At 44.5% G+C, this 22,480-nt stretch overlaps 1 protein-coding gene across 3 annotated transcripts; it reads right to left on the reverse strand.

The window, feature by feature from the left end:
* afap1l1a (actin filament associated protein 1-like 1a) lies at positions 1-22,306 on the reverse strand. Of its 3 annotated transcripts, none has more exons than XM_068714410.1 (19): positions 22,169-22,306; positions 9,232-9,357; positions 8,992-9,075; positions 8,791-8,870; positions 8,183-8,318; positions 7,930-8,025; positions 7,600-7,814; positions 7,317-7,496; positions 7,047-7,130; positions 6,449-6,524; positions 6,115-6,234; positions 5,787-5,998; positions 5,457-5,602; positions 5,254-5,326; positions 4,636-4,750; positions 2,704-2,871; positions 1,742-1,917; positions 1,521-1,643; positions 1-863 (listed from the first exon to the last, which is right to left on the reverse strand). In XM_068714410.1, exons 1-19 carry the CDS (start codon positions 22,209-22,211, stop codon positions 837-839), a joined length of 2,280 nt encoding a protein of 759 aa, XP_068570511.1. In that variant the 5' UTR covers positions 22,212-22,306; the 3' UTR covers positions 1-836. The 3 variants fall into 3 exon arrangements, with proteins under 3 accessions (XP_068570511.1, XP_068570510.1, XP_068570512.1); XM_068714409.1 differs by having other exon boundaries at positions 7,600-7,817; XM_068714411.1 differs by lacking the exon at positions 22,169-22,306 and adding an exon at positions 12,888-13,140 and having other exon boundaries at positions 7,600-7,817.
* Positions 22,307-22,480: the final 174 nt, after the last annotated feature.

The following is a 22,480-nucleotide window of genomic DNA, read 5'->3' on the forward strand; positions in this document are numbered from 1 at the left end:
TGAGAATAAGACACATTTATTATTCCCTTATCCAGGAGAACAGTAAAGTGCAAAAGTCAACCACAGGTTCGGCAGAAGAGTCGATACAATTACATGTGGTGAGGGGTTTTCCCACTCAGAGTATTTAAATTGTTTTGAATGTGTGCCAAAAAGAGTCAAGTGGATGTAGGATTACGCAGCAGATGTTTTTTTGCAGTGTAGCACAGCTTCAACCTGAGAGGAAAAGCTTATAAGTGCTGTCAAAAAAACACACTCCATGGCACATTTGACAGGTATGACTAATGATGATGATGAGAAACAAACGTATAAAAGTATAAAACATAGTAACAGTAGACTCTGTACAGGCAGAAAAAAAAAACATACTATATAAAAGGCACATTGTGGCTTAAACTACCTTCATCCACTTATTTCCCAAACACATCACATTTCTCACATAGCACCTTAACAATTAAACATTTCACCGTATGCAACACCGGATGAGAACGCAATCCCTTGTTGCCTTTCCATTACAACAATATGCAATGTGCTTTTCAATACACCTTTCTTATGTCTTTCTTGTACAAACTCTTTGCTCTTTCCTGTTTGCCACATTTGAATAAGTGTCACCAGAGACAATGGAAATACTTGGCAACACAGACGTAAGAAGTCCTTTTTCTCACGTTTGGAGAAGTCCAAATAGGAAGACAGAAGAGTAAATATTCAGTGAGATGTACCTCCACCTAGTGGCTGATTTCTTTCATTACAGTTCGTCTGTGCTGTGACGTTATCCTTGGTAGGACTGAATGTCACAAAGACATCCATTAATTCTGTCTCCAGTCCTCTCCATGATGCTGCTCTTAGGTCTCTTTCTTTGACTCCCATTCCTGTGAAGGATAGAAGATATGCAGGTGATTTACAAGGTAACAAGGTGGAAATAAAGTCATCATTCCAAAAAATACATTTTAAATGATTGCAGTGATGAGTAATAAGCTGCAGCAAAAAACGAATAGTACCGAATAAAACTATTTTAGTTATGCCACTGTAATGTAATAAATAAATGTGCACGCAAACATACAAAAGATAAAACAAAAAACATTATATATCAATATTTGTGAGACTTACAGAAATGGCAATAATGACAAATATTTTCAATAACTGGAGCAATAAGTTAGACTATACAGCAATCAGTGATTCAATGTGTTTCTTATAAATAGTTTTTAGAAAAAAATAGAAATAAACATTAACATTAATTAATTAATTATGGCTGAAAGTGATACCAAACATCCTTGTGTTGTGACAGAATCCCGTTTGATCATAATCATCCAACATATGCTCACACATACAAGGCACTTAATTGTGAATGTCCAAAGTGACTGTGTGGACACACGCAGACCGTCTCTCTATATGCGTGTGAACTGTGAAAACCCCATTAGATGATGACACATGCTGTGATCCTATCAACCCCCCTGTGAAGCCTGAGAGAGAAATCTGTCCATAATGACGAGCTGAGGAACCGTTCAGGAAGTGTCTGTGAGCGTTACCTTTGCCTTCCGCATGACAGTTCCTGAAGAAGCGTAAACAGATAGAGGTCTCCGACGCATCTCTGCTGCGCAGTTTACTGGCAAAGAATCACTGTAGATATTCTGCGTCTTTTTGCTGCAGGCCTACACAAAAAGAAAAAGTAAAACAGCAACGTGTATGAGGGCAGGTGTGCATGTAAAGATAAATAAGTGCGTCTTTCCGCATAGAGCAACAAACGCACCTTAACTGGGGGTTTAGCCTCAACAGGTGCGCCCAGCGCTCCGCCGGCCAGACTCTTCTTGAGGTTTTCTTGGACCCGAGACAACCGGAGCTCCATGTCCACCCTCTCCGCCTCTTTAGCTCGACAGGCGTCCTCCAGCTGGGACACACGCTTGTTCAGGGAGAACGTCCTCCTCCCTGCTCCACATAAACAAAGCCACATACACACACAACACAGTGAGAGACACACGAGGAACTAAAAGGTACATTTTGTGTTTTCAAGTTCTTTTCGATGGTATGAAGACTTGTGCTTTTACTTGACTACATCAGAAAGACTCTACTCTCTCCCTCTCCTACAGCTCTATAGATAGTACTTACTCAAATTAGAACTTAACATAAAAAACCTGTGATGAGTTTATAAAATGTATAAATTGTGATATATTGTTATCGATTAAACTACAGAAAGTAGTGAAAGATAATCCAATATTATGCTACATTGTGATTGTGATTCATTTTTCTGCTTCTACATTTGTACTTTTACTTGTGTTTACAATCTGGTATACTACTTTTACTCTTCCACCACTTCTGGCAGCATACTATGTGACACTGAAGGAAATAAATCCTATTTAGAAGGAATTTTCATAACCACGTTTTTGGTTTTAATAATAAAAGCAATTAGATGTTTTATTTATCCCTGTAGGGATGTTGTCTTCTCACATGGCCCTCTAATAATGGAGGTCAGAGTGCAGGGTCAGAGACAGAGCAGGAATACAGAACGTGCACTTTATGTTCAAGCCTTCTGATTAATGTGCAGACAAATACTCAACCACCGAGCTGGCAAAATATGACTTTCTAACTCATATCTTTGCTTAGGAAGCTAATCAACATGATCGTTTACCAAGGTACATAAAGCAATATGTACTAGCTATGCTGTTCATTTTGCCGGATATTGCCGTCCATCTGTTTGGCCTTGTGTCTCCTTACCGGAGGCTGTCTTCAGCTCCTCCTTCAGCTCTCTCTTCTCCTTCCGCAGGGTCACGAGTGCATTCCGTATCCCATCCCTCTCTCTTTCCAGCTCCTCTTTCTCCTGCAAGTAACGCTTGGCATCCTCTTCCGCTCGCGTTTTCCCATACCTTCCATATTGGTTGGCGTCTGGGTAGAGACGTCAGAAGGGAGCAAAGGTGAGCAGGGGCCAAATGTGCAGGGGTTATGGGAAGGAGACAAAACATGTAACAGACGTCTTTCCGTCTGTCCTTATTAATGTCACACTCCTTGTCTGAGGAGCGTGACGCCACTTCTACAACTTACATGAAAGCGTGGCACACAATTTCAAACCTATCTTTCATAATTCAGACAAAGACTAATGCGAGGAAACACAGATATGATGCATGAATAAAAACTAAACACACACACACACACACACACACACACACACACACACACACACACACGCACTCCTGCAGAGGGAGAGGTCAGGAGGCAAGAAAAGCGGATCTAATGTGAGTGTCCAATAAATCTCAGGTTACATCCTGAAGCTTTCAGCCATGGAGAGCACTGGCTCTTTGATGTGTCAGAACGTCACAGCGAAGGCCTGTGAAACAGCACCGAGAGAGGAGCACTGAGACGGCCGACCACGCCGATATCACGTTCCGAAACTCAGCATGCTCATATCAATTTTTTTTTGGCCAACTGACACAACGGAGCAAATGGGGGAGAGGCGAGTGAAGAGATTATGGATGGAAAGTGAGAAGATGATTTGAGAGGAGAGAGGAAAACAGGGAAATATTGAGCCGGATAAAAGTTTATGACTTTATGAAGTTTATGTCTGTAAATTGGTGCACCACTGAAAGGATTGTATGACGAGTGTAAGCTACAGCAGGAGTAGAGCTTTGCAATCTAACTCCTGTGTGACACACAACTATATTAAGAGGTGCCATCTGTATTATTCTTATTCCCATCGAAGGGCAGCAGGCTGCTCCCCTTATTTTTATTTATTTTATTCTTGAGAGAGGCAGATGGAAAGCAGAAAGGGGCGTGAGGCTGAAAAGATACTTTGGCCCTAATGTACGTATACATCTCAGCTGTCTGGTTGGTTGTGCACGATATTGTGAATATTTTAGATAAAAATGTACATGTGAACCTTTGATAATGCATCATAATGCCTTTGATACAGTACGGGTCATTGAAGTGCCTCACAGCTATTGGCAAAACAATTCTCCGTGTGTTGTGGCTGATGGTGTGCAATTCAAATTTGTATAATTATCAAAGGAGTGCACAAGGATACATTTTTCACAAACTATATTAATAACCTGGGCATGACTGTGAATGTAACTGTTGGAGATTTGGGCGTGTAATGCTCAAGCAGAGATGAGGAGCGGGCTACAGATTTCTGGCAAGCTCACTTCTTTCTAACGCCGCACCCAAAAATATGTTCCGCCACTGACTCAAGTGACATCACTTGGGTCAGCATCTCTAACCCACAGAAATGAGAAACACTGTCTCCTTTTTTATTCATAGAGCACTGATTCTAATAGGCATCTAATATGTCAATAACCTTCTGAAGCATCAGTTATTTTTACCCCACATACTGCTTTTAGAAATCTGTAGAATGAAGACCATCCCAGCGGCTTTTAGTTCTCTGCTCCTTACAAATGGAATAACCTTGAAAATACCTCTGCGCTTGGCACAAAATATGTTTCCCACAGTTTGACTCCATCATTGAACCCCCAGTTGATTGTGACTGTTCTACTTGATAACCTTGCCCTTGCCATCACTCAGTTGTCTCTTAAAAAGGGAGCTTGTTTCCACTGCATAAATAAAAATGTCAATTAATCTATCAGTATAGTTCATGAGAATAGGCTCAGCATCACAGGAGGAACGGCAATGTTACTTGGTGAACCGACTAAACATACTTACTGGAGCCCGTTCGTTTGAGGGAGACTAAAGGCTTGGTTCTGTCAGAGTCGCTGCTGGAGAAACTTGAGCGCCGTTTCCCTTGATTCCCAGACTGCTGCCTGCGGTTCTCCCCTGACTGGGTGGAGTAGAGAGGGGTGAGAGGGGTGAGAGGGGACATGACAGATGTGGGAGGATGCAAAGAGAAGGATGACGACGGAGGAGAAAAAAAGAAAGCAAAGTTTGTATATTAGGCTAAGCAATAGACTTTTCTTCAAATTTATTGGTTTGAGATGTCTGAGGTGTGAGATGTTTGTGGCTCTAGGTGGTGAGAGGCATGTGTTTAAGTGCATGTCAGTGGGGTTAAAAAAGGAGTTTACGGGTTGTAAAACTGCCATGACCTCTTGCCTTCCTGTCACCAGTTTGATCAGTCTCTTTTTTTTTCTCTCCCATGCCCACACACTGCTTTTTCTCAGGCCTACAAAAAGCCGTTGATGGGCATGTAACAGAGGTCTGTCTGTTGGAGTGACTGAAATGGAGTGTCATTTTCAGACAGCGACAGGCCCCAACAACTGCACACACACAGACATGCAGCTTCTAATCTTTTAAAAAAAACTAAACGTGTGAGCACATGCGTCCCACCTGCATGTCCTCATTAGGGACCTCATCATATGTTCTGGAGTCTGTGTAGGTGCTGCTGGAGGATGTGGCCCACCTAGGACCAGAGAAGAAGGAGAAATGAAATCTGCACTAAACATCATGGCATTGATCAGTGGCCTTGCTACTTTGACCTCGTCTAAGTAGTCCAACTCCCCCCCCCCCCCCCCCCCTTCTGTCTCACTCACAGGAAGGAATGCCGCGCAGCGTTGCGGATGTTAGCGATGGTTTCCACGTCAACGTAGTCGTAGTGCAGTGACTCTGGATCTGTCGCGGAGCCCGTCTCTGCCAAGAGGACACCGAGCCACCTCCCGAGTTCCTCAGAGCTGCTCGCCTAAAAAGAGAAAGGACACATCAGCTTTGAGTTTCCACACTAAAATTCTCTGTAGAGCTGAGGCGAACTGCAGGGTGCCGCGGTAAGTCTCTGTGGGTTCATCACTAAGTCATTTGACCTATTGTTGAAATAAAACCAATGATTAGTGCAGCTTTAACTAAGCAACAAATGCTCAGTATTTCACCTCCAGAGCAGCCACCTCCGTGCAGTTCCGTAGGATTCGGAAGGCAAAGGGATGTCTGGGTCCCAGCCCCGGGACCACCTCGCAGCCGTGGAGAGGAAGTGAAGGCAGGAAGGTCCGAGCGTCTCCTTTGTCGTTGTAGAAGTGCAGGGAGCCTCTGCACACACAGCACCACTGCTCCCGCCACACCTGATTCACCAACACCGATACATAGCCTGCGCGGTGAGGAGGAAAAAATGAGCGAAGAATGAAGAAAAATGACACGTTTGGAGATTTAAGAGGTCTAGGGACCTAAGGAGATCTAAAGAGTGTCAGTGAGTTGGGGTCTGACCTCGTCGAGGGTCGGTGTAGGAGGTCCGGGGGTCTCCTGGCCGAGGGGGCTTCTTTTTGGAGAAGCTGATGATACGCGTGATTTTGCGTCCCGCTGCGAAAGCCCCCCGCTTCACCTTGCCTGCATCAAAAATGGAAGGATTAAACAGTTGCTTTTGGTCCCGATGTATCTTTGACATGTGGAAACTGTAATTAATTGGAAGTAAGTTACGTGATGACAACCGGACAGACTTATTTTCTGATGACTTGAGATGGATAGCAAATGGAAAAAAAAGCAAGTGATATATATTTTTTAACAAGCTGCTGTGTTGATTGGGGGCTGTCCCCTGTCTCACCATTCTCTCGGCAGTTCTCAACAGTCGACACACCCACACTGTCCGAGTCTGACGTGTTCCTCTCTGCAGATAGCCTCTGAGGAAGAAGCACACAAACACAGGTTTAGACTTTCAACAGTGGAGTCGAAGTCCACATACAGGATCTGTCTGTCTGCCACGATCAAACCACAGCAAACATGTCTTAATTAAAAGCTAAATGACTATAATAGAGAGAATTTGTTTCAAGCTTACATGCATCTGCCTCTGGATTATTTCATTCTTTCACATCATCTTTTGCACTTTATGTTCTGACAGGTTGGTAAGCTTTAAAGAAAGGATGTGCCTGCTCCAACACTGACTCACCACCACCCCTATCATTGCTGCCTTAACACCCAATTACACAGCATATGTCCTCTTTGTTCTGCAAGCCAAACACAGGCATCACTGTTTACTGTGTATTGCCCAAGCAATTGTTTAGGAAAAATTGATGGTGACAACACAATTGCTGCATGCCACTGACTTTTCCTCACCTCGGCTGCGAAGATGAATTATGTCTGAGGGATAAAAAAAAACCCGACAGGAGCGTTCCAACGCAAACATCCTCTCCTCCAGTACTTACCTTGTCAAGTTCAGTTTTTCTTGGAATGATGGGAGACGCAGATTCCTCAGGCCCGGCGCTCTGACCGCTCACCTCTCTAACAACCTGTGTGTGTGTGTGGGGGGGGAGGGAGTAGTTTACATGTGTCACTCTAGACAATACGCTTTCTTTTTGAGGTTTTTGTGTGTCCACATCGTCAAAAACCGCTTCCAGCGATTGTCGACTAGATTGATGGCTGTGTTGTTGGTCTTGTCCCTGCATGCAAACATGTAATTTCAAAGTATAGCTCACCCTGAGCCATCTGTGGGCCTGCTCCTTGCTTTGTACAGCCAGCACCAGTGCATCTCCATTGGGTAAGGTGAAACGGAGTTCATGGTGCTTCCTCTTGCTGTCTTTAGGTGCGTAGACCACAGTGCATTGGGGCAGGGGCAGGTCCACATAAGGGTTTGTGTCCTTAGAACTCTTATAGCACTGCAGAAAGGAGGACACATAGGATACTGTAAGTCAAAGAAGAGAAGAAGAAATGCATGATTCGTGCTTTCTCGAGGATTTAATCGAATGTACAGCTTCTCACCTGGAGTCTGTTCTCCCGTATGACGGTGAGCTGTTTCGCCCACTGGCCGAAACGTTTCTTGCGCAGCAGGAAGGCGCAGATGCGACAGTCCCTAGCAGGAGGCATTGAGCTCTCATCGGAGGGCCACTGATGAGTGAGTCCGACGCCGGGGCTCCTCTCTTCCTCGTCCTCCTCGTAGGACTCGTAGGAACTGCTCAGAGCATCAGAGTCGTTGTCTGCTAGGGCAACGACAGAGAAGACAAAGTGTGTTATTTGTTGTAAAAAAAAAAAAAAGGCAGGTCCTATCCTGTAATATTATTAATTTGGGGGGTGACATTGCTCTCAACTCACATGAGTTTTTGCGGTGCGTGTTTATGCAGGTAGTGGGGTAGTTGTTTTCAGCATCTTCATACCCATCCTCTATAGAGTTGGGAGGGCTAGACCTGACTGAAAATGAAAGAAAAAAAAATCCCTAATTACTCCTTATGTTCCATCATGCACTTTAATGCAACTTGTGCTTTGTAATTACAGACTTGGAGTTTTTTTTACAGCTAAGCGACACTAAGGACACTGAGTTCAGCAGCAGGGGCGGGAAGATGCTGACCTCGTGTGAAGATGTATTCGGGCAACTTGCCAGGACTGAGGGGCACTGCCTCCTCATAATACTCCTCGGGAGGAGGTGTTGTGGGCAGAGGGGGAGGAAAGTTCGCTGAGCGCGGGGCTGGCGAGTCTGCACAGTTCTGCGAAGGGAAACACACAAACACAACTCTCAAATTTCCCTCATAACCATGAAATATAATTGTTTTCCCACAGCCTATGAACTACATCATCAAAGAGATACAGAGTAAAACCCTCAACATGATATCCATGAATTAGACACATGGGCTCAGGGCGGGCCCCTGTAGCTTAACTCTTCCAACAGCTTGCAGACTGATGAGCATGTGTGCATGGGAAACCCCCACAACATGGAACACAATCTCTGTTTTCTCTTTGCTTTCTTGACACAAGTCATTAAGATATGTATTAGTCTTGTGCAAAGTTGGATTTGGATGGTGAGAGCTGAAAAGACGGACAGCAACCAGCATACATCTCACACACACACACACACACACACACACACACACACACACACACACACACACACTGTGTTATACGTAACTGATATTTCTGGAAAGGGGTGAGTTAGAAACTGACTACATCTCGGCAACTTGCCTGATTTAAAGTGTCCGTCTGCGTGTTTTTGTCTTCTTTCACATCATCTGTAACATCCTTTAGGTCTCCAAGCTCGCAGTCTATAAGAGACAACAACGTGCGTTTAAACAGAGACTTATATACAAAGAGAACATGATATTTGTAGCTTATTTACATAGAGCGGTGAACAATTTACAGCTATGCGTTGGAGCTCAAACTCACCAAATGTCTCGAAGAGGGACTCTACGAAGCTGGTGCCATTTCTGTACACTGCTGAGTTCATGTAGATGTAGTCTGTTCCTGAAACTGGAGGCAAGGAAAGAGAGATTTTCAGATGTCGAGTGTAATTGCACATTATTATTTTGTGTAAAACTACATAAAGTCTACATAAAACCCGGACAAAACAAGAGAATGAATCAACAGAAGTCCCTTTATCAATCTTTCCCCCTCCTCCTCACTGACCTGATGGCTGAATCTGCTGCAGGAGGTTCCACACAGAGGTCTTCTTCTCCTGCGTGGAGGAGCTGAGGCTCTCCTGGTCCAGCATCTGCAGCAGGACGCCCAGCTCACTCACCAACACCTCCATCGCTGCACAGTGGGGCAAAGGTCGGAGGGTTAGGGTGCACGGCTTCAGTTTATCAGTAGAGGACAAAGGTCAGATGGACAACTCTAAATAAACCAAAGGGGTGTGTGTCATAGAGCATAGTGTCTTTCTTTCATTTTCTGTCAATATCAATCTGTCACCTTATCACACAGCCTCCCTCCTCTCCTCCTCGCTCAGTTACAAGCCAGACTAAACAAGAGCAAAAGGCTGGTGCGACAGGAGACATGTTTGCTAATTGCTCATTAACCCAGAAAATGGAAATGAAGCTTCCCAAAATAGCAAATCGTACACAGAATAATAATATCCCGCACAAGGAGCAAAGAAACCCAGTGTTGTCTTTCTGCAGCAGCTCTGAAATGTTGCTGGCTCAGGCACGATTTGGCACAAACCCAAACTTCAATCAACTGTCGCTCTCAATGCTAAGAAGGTGAATTAATTGCGCTGCAAAGGCCGTACAGATGTAGGCAGAAATGTGAGATTCTGACAAGAATAACCAAAGCACCACTTTACAGTGCCCAGAGCAGGCCAAGTGCACCAGCAGGCAGAGTCTCACAGGCACCTGATCTTTATCCAACAGTGGAGAGATTTAAAGTCCAGGCCTCACAAAAGCCCAAGCTGGCTCAGGCAGGCAGACCTCCTGCAATACGCATTCTTCCCGAGGATCTCCAGGTTCTGTAACACTTTGAGGACTCGGCATATCGGAATATATGATCCACATCGCATGTTGATCTGGTCCACTCCCTGTTTTCAGAACAGAAGTTAAATAAACCATCTTACTCCCCCGGCTGCTGGATGTCCTGGGAACAGGTCTGCAACCTGCTGCTGATGTGTGTGTGTGTGTGTGTGTGTGTGTGTGTGTGTGTGTGTGTGTGTGTGTGTGTGTGTGTTTGGATTCCTCCTTTGTCGGTCTCTCTGCCAGACACAAGCAAATGGCCAGCCAAAATTGATTCTCCCTTCTTTCTACCGTTTTCATGGCTTCTTCTCTATTCTTTCCCTCTGCATTGTCGTACCCTAACGCACACATCTCTTCCTCTATAATCCTGAAAATCCCCTGCGAAAAAACCTGACAACTGGCTGAGTCACACTGGCACCCCCCCCCCCCCCCCCCCCCCCCCCCACACACACACACACACACACACACTTCCCATTCCCTCCATCTCTTTCTCTCACCCCCCCATTCCCCACCACCACCCCCCACCCTGCCACATTTTCACAGTCCAGTCGCATTAGACCTGCTGAACCATGCATCTTGCTCGGGTCATCCACGGGACAGCTGCTGAGCCAGAAAAGTCTTTTGTTCGGCAGACAGTCATATGGCAAAAAGTAAACAAATACAAAACACACACATATAGACACACTTGTATGATGTGTATTCAGTGGGGCGTGTTAAAGGTGAACTTTTGGTGCACCTGACAACAAGCCAGCCCGTTGTGTGAATGTGCCAGTTTGAGCAGCACCCGAATGAGTTGAGGCAGAACGCTGGAATCTTAGATGCATCACTCTGACACAGCGAGCTTGTATGTAATCACCACTGACAGGCAGAGGTCTTGATGATCTGGAAGATGTATGCGTTTGTAACCGATGTTTCGTTCTACATTTTCAGACTGCTCCCATCCCTAAAGACAGACATACTTTCCTGAGGTGGGTCTTCCTATGGGCTTCACAATGCTCTGCCAAGGTTACAGTCAAGACTAAAGACAGCTACACTCGGTGTGTATTCGCCTGCGTCCGCTCCACCGCCACTTCACTCGTGCGGTTTCCTTCTATTGTTACAAAAAGCCCGCTCGCACTCTGAGAAGTGGGCAGAAGGAATTAATTGGCACAGGGACCTGGAATGTCTCCTCATTAAGATCCGATTCACCCAAGGGAAATGAGGAAGTGGGCGTCGGGGACGGAGAGGAAACTCATGAGAGTGGGATGTTTTGGCCCGACGAGTGTTGTCTCTCCGCCAGAGGTTCCAGCTGTTTAGAATCTGGCTGCAGCGCACCGCTGGGCTTCCCCTGACCTAGTGGGAGACCGAACGCATGACTCATCGACGGCAGGGAGAAAACTGAAATTCACACCAGTCAGCATTAAATCAAATCTACTTCAGAAATCGAGGTGTTGCTTTCAAGGAGTTGGCGTGAAGCTGATCGCAACGCTCCTAAAGACATTTCACCGTTTCACTTGGACTAGCGCTCTAAAAAAGCGTATTATCCAATTTGACGATTACAACGTTATTCCACTTGTGCCAGAATGAGCAAAGAGGAATTACTGCGTAGTGTTTGGCATGTGAGGCCTGTAAGACCACCCTTAAATCCTCAGCCTTGCCTTGGTAATCGACACCACACTACTCAAAAGAGTTCTTGCACATCTAAAACAGCACATGACCCTTTAAATCTCTGCTGCAACTCTGTGTGTGTGTGTGTGTGTGTGTGTGTGTCTTTGATGTCTTTAGAAGTTAGATTAAACAGATTGTGAGCCAAGCACCTGAGAGAAACTACACACAAGCTTGAATACGATAGTAACGCTACATGAAAACGGGTTTATGCTTTGGGTGAAATTGGAATATTTGCAGCTACAGGAACGTGCTGATTACTTTACTTTTTAATCCATCAGAGAAAACCTAGTGCACCATGCAGGAATGCGGTGGGCCATTCAAAGCTCAAACATTTACCTCCTCACACTTGTCTGACAATTGCCGTTAAACACCAGCCACATTCCTCACCTTGTTAATAGTGCAAGACTCTGCAAAAAAAATGTCTTTGTGTCAGTGTGCAAATAGTAGCGAGGGAGAGACAGAAGTTTGTTTACCAGTGCAGACTCAGACCTTTAAAAGAGGCGAGCGTTAGCAGACCCTCTGTACAATCTGATTGAGAGAGAAGGGAGGGAGAGAGAGAGGGAGAAGGGGAGGGGGTTGGGGGGAGTAATGTCAGCAAGTTGAGCACCTGTGCTAACACGTCCAACAAACCCTGATATAAAGAATGATGTGACCTCGATCGGGTGCACAGGTTTGTTCTCCTCCCTCCTGTTAGTGCCAAAGGCTTTCTTCATGCTGAGCTTACTTATCTTGCCTCACATCGCACACACACACACACACACACACACACACACACACACACACACACAACTTCACAGTATGTCAAAAAAAAGAGACAAAATCCACTCTTTCTGCAGCAACTCTGTTTCACAATATTGTTGCAGGCAGACATTCCAGCTTATCGCTCAAGAATTTGCATCCCACAAAAAGTCTCAAGTGGCTTAGAGAAATGCAATGTTACACTATTGAGTCTGGGTGGCAGACTGCTGCTTTCTCAACAATTCAACATTGCTGCCTTTCTTGGAATTCCAGTAAACTGGCACGATGCTTCAGGCACGAAGTGAACATCACCTGATGTCTCGCGTTCAGTCTCATGTTTACAACACATTGGTCCGTATATTTACATAGCTTTGTAAATCCTCGCATCTCCTTTTTGCCTAAGATACCTGGTGGTAATATCCTGACAAGCTACAGAGGCTTCCCCTCAAAGCTTACCCTCGACAGCGGTGGATGAGAATCCCACCATCTTCCAAGGTTACGAAGGAGACAAACCGGCTCATTCAGACACGAGCAGATAGTGCCGGAGATATTCCAGAGCCAGAGCCTCTCCGGGTGCTTGGTCCTGTGAAGTCTTTGTGTTGGAGGTGAGCTATAGCCTGCCCACTGCTGAATTCACACTTCTTTTACCTCTCCCTTCCTCCCTCTGATCTGTTATCTCCCTCCCACTCTGCCTCCCCTCCTCTCTTGTCTTTTTTTTGGGAGGGTAGGCAGACTGTGTTTGTGTGTGTGCGTGTGTGTGTGTGTGTGTGTGTGTGCGCTAAGCCCCCTCCGCTGTAATCCTGGGGATCGTGTAGCACCTGGGAAAAAGGCTGGCTGTGTAAACACACACATGTCGACTAATGGCTAACCCGCATTCTTTATTCTTTCACATTCTTTCCCTCAATACATTATTAACCTTTAACTAGTTGCACATAAAGGATGCCATCCAGATGATGCCAGCAAACCCACTGACATGCCAGACACAGCAAGGCATTGTACCTCTACTTTACATCAGAGCATCTTTAACAGGGTTACTTTCTGATGAAGATACCAGGAAAATGACCCAAGTGGCGCCAATGCTGCAAGTGGTAAGCTCTATATTTGAAATGCATTTAAAAAAAATATATGAATATAAAGTGAAAGACACAGGAGAGATCAAGGCTTCGGAGTGGAGGTGAGGCAAGTTGAGACTTTTCGGAGTTACTCGTGAAGAACTTGTTGCCTCGAGGCGGACTCATATGCCCCAACACGATGCGACACGCTGCCTTTGGATCATATGGGGCACTAACGCTGCACAAACAAACCCATGAGCGCACGCAGACAGGTACACAAGCGTACGCACGGCAACGCAGGACCGCACACGCACAGACAAAACACACTGCTGAGTGTAGGCTTTCACTGCATGTCAGCTGTAGAATGAAAACAGTGTCAGCTGGCTGCAGGGCTGCCTGGTGCACAAGACTGCACAACAATCGCTGTGAGGTTACTGTGTCAGATGAATACAGAAAATGTAAAATATAAGTTTGTTAAATCCCCGTTGGACCCATTTTTGCTCTCGCCTACTGAACACTCTTTAGTGAAAAGAATGACACACGAAACAATGGTATCAATCATATGACATACTAATACTAATTACTGTACTTATTCCAAAACAATAACAACATTTCAATACATTATTTATAGATTAACATAAACATGTATTTCCACAACCCCTTTTTTCATTTTTTTTCCCAATTTGACACAAGAAGCAAACATTCTAAAATGATAAATGTTGTCAAAACACAAGCGAAGAACTTGAAAAAATTAAATCAGATCAAAGAAAAAGAAAACAAATATGACAATGAAAATTAATTTTCAGTTTTGGTACTTAAAGTGTTCCATACCATACCAAAAGTTGTTGAGGCTAGAGACCCCACTGCCACAAAACCTTCAAAATGACTGATGAACGAGTCATACTCTGCACATATACAGAGGATTTCAAAATAAAAAATTCCAAGGATATCCGTGTAGAAAAATGGAGAAGTAATTGCCTAAAACCGCAGACAGGAAGTCCCCCGACCATCTAACTTGATGCACATTCCCTGAGGCATTTCTAGTGTTTCCCAACTTTTCCCCAAATCCTCTCTTGCTGCGACAAATGCCACAGACTGACAAACCACTCCTGACTGTGACTGAAATGCGACCTCTGACCTCTTTAGTAAAGCTGTGAACTCACACTAGCAGACCACGGATGCCAGAGGAGGGACTGGGAAAGCACACCATGTTGTTTGAAACATCCCTATTTCCTCACCTGATGACTGGGTACAACCGCTCTCATGTGTGGTGCCTTCAGGACAGACGTATTCAGGTAACGGCTAAAACACGATGGACTATTAATCGAGAAAATAGATGCTTTTTTTTTTTACAGATTTACAGTGAGTTGCGCTAATCAAGTCCAACAACACAAAACATAGTTTGGTAACGCATGCTAGACATGCTAGAGGAACTCAAGACGACTGTACCATCTGCGACTCCACAAGAGATCAGTATCTAATGAAAACTGCTGGGCTTTTCTTGGAAGTCTCCCCTTCCTTATTGTCTTTGGACATGTTGGATATACAGCCATTTCCCAACCTGATCCGACATGAAAGAGACCAGCAGGTTGAGGACTTTGAGGTGTCCATACACACACACACACACACACACACACACACACACACACACACACACACACACACACACACACACACACAGTGTGGGAGTCTTTCTTAAGGCAAGCAGAACAATATGACCCAGCAACTTTTGAAAGGAAATGAAAAACTTTTTTGTGTGTGCATGTGTGTGTGAAAGAGCAGAATCTTATCTCATGTTAAGTGAGTCAGAGAGGCTTTTAAGTTAAGAGACAGCACGGTTTGAATGCTATCTTCATAGCAAGGGTTATCTAAATACCACCATCCAACTCAGTCAAAGCTGGGATGTGTATCTGAAACATAACATTAAGACAGATGAAAAAAAAATGGATGTCACATCTGTCTCATCACTCTCTATATAAATCACTGAGGTGTGTGTAGACATCACATTCTAACAAAGGTGAGGTAAGCCAGATGACCAGATGTGCTCGAGGTTTGTAATTACATTACGAGCTGTGCCAACAGTGTCGTCTCTCGCGGGCCTGTGCCCTATCACGAAGAAATCTGCTCACACAACTACTCCTCAGATTCCAGGCATTTCCAAAGTCTGACGCTTCTCCTCTCCCCAACACAAAAAAACAAGCCTGGGCATTTTCAAGCTGATCTCACCGGAGCCCACGACAGGTAAACAGAGACGATATCGGTTTATCGGAAAATAAATCAGTAAGATGTGACCTAGCTGTCTTTTTGCTAGCGTTGGCCGGTGCATTCGTCATTTTGAGTAGGATTTGAGGTGGATGATACGCAGCCTGGTTCAAATTTGAGTTCATAATTCTGAATGGCGCAGATTTCTTGAAATCGTAAAAGTGGACCGCTCCACATTTATGCTAACATTGTTCTGGATCTGCTGGATGTGTAATTAGGCGACTGTTTGCTAGCAAGTTTTATTGAAGACCCCTAGAGAGCGATTTGGATCTTCTTCCGCATGATGCCAACAAAACACTCTTCCTGTCCTACGTCAGTTAATGGGCTGACCAACTGCATGGGAATGCCCCATATGCTCCCTATAGAGATGCACTTCCTCCCTTCCCTGATGACATCACTTATCACCTCCGGCCTTCTGTTTCCTCTTCCCGTCAGCTGACCCGCTCCCACTTTTACTGTACCGTCTCTGGTGACCCCACTCTCAATGCACCGTCTAGATCCGAGGCCAGATAGAATTGAACGGACCCCCCTTCTACGACTGCATTTCAAAGGGATGACAATATAATGGAGCCTTTTGAATGTGCCATTATTACAAACCTTTATTTAGCTGCTGCAGGTAGCCACCCAGAGGGTGAGAATTCCTTTCGCATGGCTTTGCCATGCACATTTATCATGTGGGTGGACATTTTAGACAAACACACAATGACAAACATACATACTAAACAATGCACGATGCAAAACCAGCTGAAGTCAAGGTGAGCATGTGGAAGAACTTATTTGGTTCGGAGAAGTCGTAAAGGTCTTCAAATTAAGGGGAGAGGGGGGAGGAAACATGTTCTCCCCACGGTTTTTATAGTGCACGGGAAGATGCTGCAGGTTATCATAAAACACAGCAGGAATCCCATCCCATACCCCACAATACACTAGTGTACGCACAAATACATTAAATACACTAGAGATGGAAACAGTCCAGGGGAATAGGCACTTTGAATTTCTTTGTTGACACGTTAGGCAGTCTGTCCTAGTTTTCTTTTTACTCCAGAAAGAATTGGCTGGTACATTGACTTACAGACTGACTCGAGGAAGCTGACTGCTTACTTGAAAACAGCACTTCATAATCTTAAATTGGCCAAAACCTAAAACATTTTGGAGCACGCATTCCACAGCACAATCACTTCCAGCCTTACACCTTGTTTAAGTCTCCCTAAAGGGAATCAGCAATCATTTAAATGGGGGTTTATGTATGTATCCAACACATTTCTAGCTTGAACGTGCATCCTCACTCTTTCTAATTAGGCCGCTCTAATGAGCACAGAGAGAGAAATGTCCTCAAAGTCATTAGGCCTCTTAAGTGGGTGGGGCGTCTCCATGGTGATGGTGGGGGGGGGGAATTATGGGGTTTGTGCACTCCCACTCACCTGTTTAAGCATTAACTTGGTTTTGACGGGCAGCAGTGGAGCACAGAAGCTTTTGATGTTCACACACACACAATGGGGAGAGCAGCGAGAGAGTCAAGGGCCCGAGTTACAGGTCATGTTAGTGAAGCAACACTGCCCGTTATCCCATCTAACATTCACTGTGTGTATTCACTGTGCTTTTGCATTATTTTAGAAGGCTTTAAACTGGGATCAGATCAATGATGGCCAAATCTGACAGATGTGGGGCATCGCGAACAAAGATGCCACAGAAATAATTCCATTGCGTATCGTGTGACATGAAGAAAAACAAGCGTTGAGGAATCTTTTATAGCTCAAAACGTCCTGACACATTGTTAGTCGTCGTGTGACAATGTCTATTGCATCATCAAATGTGCTTTTTTAGCACTGTTATAGACAGAAGGGGATTTCCCTGTCTTTTCCCAATGCATTATGGGATAGGATAATATCCCTGGTGACCATAAACAAAAAAACAAATGCAGGTATAGACAGTGGACAGTTGGAACAGTTGAATCATGGGTGTTTCTCAATATGGACTCAGGTCAAATGTCACAGAGCTGACCATGATGTAGGGGATGTCCGTCTGCTCAACCTCCTTCCCCCTCTTTCCATCTTCTGCTCTCTGATTTATTCAGGTCTGAGATGGCACAGAGGGCTTGACTCAGCCTGCTACCAGACAAAGGCCCTACAGTGCAGTCAGTATTATTCAGATCCCAGATCTGCCCTGAGTCCTATGAGATCACCACACTGCTATGTCTGCCTCACACAAAAGTATTCACACACTGAGAAAGATGCTGTTCGGCAAGTGGAAGCACTGCTTTACTGATGCTGCACAGACATGGGTAATATACACAAAACACACACACACACACACACACACACACACACACACACACACAGAATGGCAGTCACACTTACACAAAAAGGGGAAAAGGAGCTGCTTTGTCTAGATTTGGAATTTTTCGTGTTAATGGGATTTTGACCGGAGCGCAGTGCTGCCTTCAGTTGTTCACCAGAAAACTAGGACATTGTTTTCTTCCTGTTGACTGAATTTTATAGAAAATGTAATGCATTCCCTTGACAAAACATTTCCACGTTTTCTTTTCTGAATTTAAGCGATTAATATCTCAGAATTCAGATAAAAAGTTGAATTCAGCGAGGGCAAACCCCGGAGAGAGGAGGGGGGCGTCTTATCATGTTCCATCCCACTGTCGATGAAATCATCATGCGGGTCCTGAAAAATAAGGCAGCATTGGAAAACAGTGATTTAGGGCACTGAATTTGAGGAAGTCATTGTTTATCACGAGACAAGAATTAGCTAGCTAGTCCCTTCGCCTCACTCTCCGCTGCTACTATACTACTGCTACTACTACTACTTCACATTTGGTCAGTGCTATCTGTACACTGTACTGTTAGAACTGCTGAGCTGGATGCATCCCTAAGGCCAAACATGTACAATTATATATATGTTTATGAATCATGTCAGTGCTAAATTATGGCTTTTGTTAAGTAACATTTAGTAAACCTAACGGACAACCGGTAAGGTAACTCTTATGCTAACTAAAGCCAACTCTCTCCCTGTGAGTATCTTGGTTGTACCTGCACACACACACACACACACACACACACACACACACACACACACACACACACACACACACACACACACACACACACACACACACACACACCAGGCAGAGTCACTTTTCAACCTGAGCAACAGAGAAAATACCAGATTTCACAGTGTCACACACTGCTGTAATGTTGTGCAGCATATATCCATGGAAACCCTATACAAACAGCTGTGCAGAGAATGACCACTGCCTATGCACAATGCACACACACACACACACATATATATATACCCTGCACATCTCTCAGACATATGAATCATAGTGATCTCCTCATCACCCAAGGGTGAAAGAGGGGAATTCCACTTCTTATAGGGCTGGTCCACAATCATCCATGATTTACAGCTCATGCATGATGGGGCATATCATACTCCATGCAATATAATGTATGTGTGAGCGTCAGCATGTCTGCACACTAGTTGTATGGCTAAAAACTTTTGATAAAATCTGATAGGGCAAACAAAACCGGGTAACTTATGAACCTTACATGTATAATTAAAAAAGTACACGGAAAGGGAGATTCCCTCTCCTTATATCTGCTTATTATTATAGCTGGTGCTTCAATTGGTTGGAATAACAGCATTTACTAAGCGCTGCAGGGAGAGTAGACAGGAGTTCCACTGGAAACAGCATTACAACAGTCTAGTGGGGCCAAGGAATCTATTTAAAAGTCCAATCAAAAGATGTCGTTTTGGATATTTAAATGAAGTTGAAGATTGAAAGTCGATGCCCAAACAATCTGTAATAAACTAAAAGTAGCGATGGACCACACAATGACCTTCTATTGTTGTGAAGGCTACTGTTTGCTTGGTCTCCATCACAAAGCTGTTTCCAACTGAGCATTTGATAGCGTTATAGTTTAGTTACATTTGCTAGAACACAGGAAGACCCAGGTTGTAATACACTGAAGTAGTCTTTTAAGAATGAGACAAACTTGAGAGCAAAGTTACTTCCACAGACTGCTCTCGCTCTGTGAAAATGCAGATCACAGCATACACAGTAATGAGTAACACAAATGCACACACAGTGAGGTCGCTGACCCCCGGCTAGATGACGACAGTAGACTGCATTTTAAGTTGTGCTCTTTGACCCTGCTAACCTGGAACCACTGACACAATGTTTTAATTCAGCTTTTAACAATTCAAATCCCTGTTTACTCTCAAACGCATTCTCCACAATGTCCACGAGCTCGAGGACTTAGATTTGTATCATGAAAAAAGGAATTGTTACTCAGAGTTGGTTGCTTTTGTGAATGACAAATGTGAGAGGACACACACACACACACACACACACACACACACACACACACACACACACACACATTGACACAACACACAGGTTCTCTTTTCATAGATTTCTGAGAGGAATGTGGATATGCGTAGCAAACCATCTCATTAGAGGAAGGACATGGATGGAGAATAGGGATTTCATGCACATGCGGCAGACCTGTGCTCGCATGAGCAGTGTTACATTTACATCCATCGTTGCGGGGGCCACAGCAGATCGCGGTTGTGTCCACAAGTTCTTCCACATGCTCCGAAACAACTCGACAATAGCCCTAATTCATCATGACTGCCGGGCTAAATCACAGACGATCCCGCCGCCACCGCAATGCATCTCTGTGGGGACGGCCTCTCCCCTCTCACACCCACCCGGTGCTCTGCTGAGGCGGCCATGGAAACAAAACCTTTTTTTACACTGCTGCTCCAGCTGGCTTGGCTATAGCTCACGTTAAGAAGCTCCAAACTATTCAAGCTCATACCTGCCTCTCATCAATCTCACCGAGCTTGATTTCTGAATTCATGTAACTCCGCACAGCAGGCTTTGAAGGATTGGAAAAAAAAGGGACTAAAACATAACCGATGAATTAAAAGCTGCACTAATCGATGTTTTTACACAAACAGTGGGTCAAATGACTCATTTATATACATTTATAGACTGATCAATCAATTGGGAGAATTTTAACACTTGTAGCCTTATTTAGGACAATTCAAAGAAAAGTGATTTAGCAGCAGCCAATCAGGGGATTCATGTAAACAGCAGTGTGCTCCCCAGGGATCATCAGCCATCACCATGTGCTTTCTCCTGTGGCGTTTACACAAACACAAAGCTCCGATAGGAAGTCAGTCGAGCAAAATTCCTGTGTGTTTGTATACTGTGTGTTGACACACACACACACACACACACACACACACACACACACACACACACACACACACACAGGCGAGGAGTTCTCCCAACCTGGACAAGACCTAAAAAGCCTTCCTACTTTGGATGCTTTGCGGAGCTACACACCAAACACATTGGTGGCATCCACATAATCCACATACACTGACAAGGTGAAGACGGACGGTAAATTAGTAAATCATGGGCAGGAAAGGCAGAAATGACATATGTATTTTTCTTGAAGGCAAAGAGGCTGTTACAAGGTACTGGAAACAAAAATAATAAAGCACCATGTATGCGGTTTTGTCCCATTTCCTTTCACCTCCAGTTAGTTGAGTAAAATATGTCCATTAAGTTGGATGTTATAATCACTCTCACATGTTTACCTGCCTGGCGGCTGTCAACAAGTCTGTGAAAAGCACTCTAAAGCCTCTACAGCTCTAAAAGCGGTAACATGATACGGCAACAACAGCTGAATTGTAAAAACGTATCAAACAAACTTAAAGCAGCTATGAACTGAAATCATAACTTCATATGTGAAATGCTGGGTTGGGTCACCTTGCCCTGGTAATGCAGTTACTTCTAACCTTGCAGCACAGAACACAAGGGGGGCAAGTGTATTTGTTTATAGTTACAATGTGGAAACATTTTTTACTGTGGGGGGGGGGGGGCAACTGCACCCCTCCCAGAAGAAGAAAAACACACATGGGGCGGAAACACATGTTGTATTTCTTGCTACTCAACACAAAAGCAGAGAATTCTACGGAGAACTCCCTGCTGGCGGTGTCCAATATCAAACAATGACAGCCATGACCGGCTCATCTCCAAATATCTCATCTCCACAGCCAGTTATTTGACTTGACTCAGGATGAGTGAGCTTCACTTTCTACATCAACAATCAAACTTTGAATGAGCACTTGGTTCTCTGCCTCTCCAAGCAGAACCATTGTGTATTAGATGTACAACAGGAGGGGGGGGGGGGGCACAGGGAAAAGGAAGCGTCTCAGACAAACTGATTATTGATTCTAAGAGTCACACAGAATGAATAGAAATGTACCGTTTTGACAGCCGCAAAAAATGACCAATTTACACATAAACATGCACGTGTGAAATTCACCTTTGCAAACCGCACAAAGTAACGCAAAACACTCACTCAAAAAGTACTCAGCACTTGGAGGAAGTAAACTTACATTTGGTGCCGTTTGTTTCCATTCCTCTTTTGACGCTGTCCATGTTAGAGTGAGTTGTTGCAATTTAATGCGGGCCCATGAGTGAGTGAGTGTGTGTATGTGTGTGTGTGTGTGTGTGTGTGTGGAGCCACCGCTGACAGATATATCGGTACACTACCGCTCCGCTGGTCGGGAACCCAGAGGTGGTTTCTCCGCTGGGTCCTAGCATCCGCCGTTGCAATGAGCTGCCTGATACCATTTCACCTGTACAGCTCAGAGCTAAACAGGTGAAATTGTTCCTTAAGTTAATTAGTATGCTTATTCGCTTTTATG

The sequence above is a fragment of the Cebidichthys violaceus genome, unplaced genomic scaffold, assembly GCF_023349555.1.
Source record: "Cebidichthys violaceus isolate CVI_PGR_0920_01 unplaced genomic scaffold, fCebVio1.0.p SCAF_2, whole genome shotgun sequence".
Classification (NCBI taxonomy): Eukaryota; Metazoa; Chordata; class Actinopteri; order Perciformes; family Stichaeidae; genus Cebidichthys; species Cebidichthys violaceus.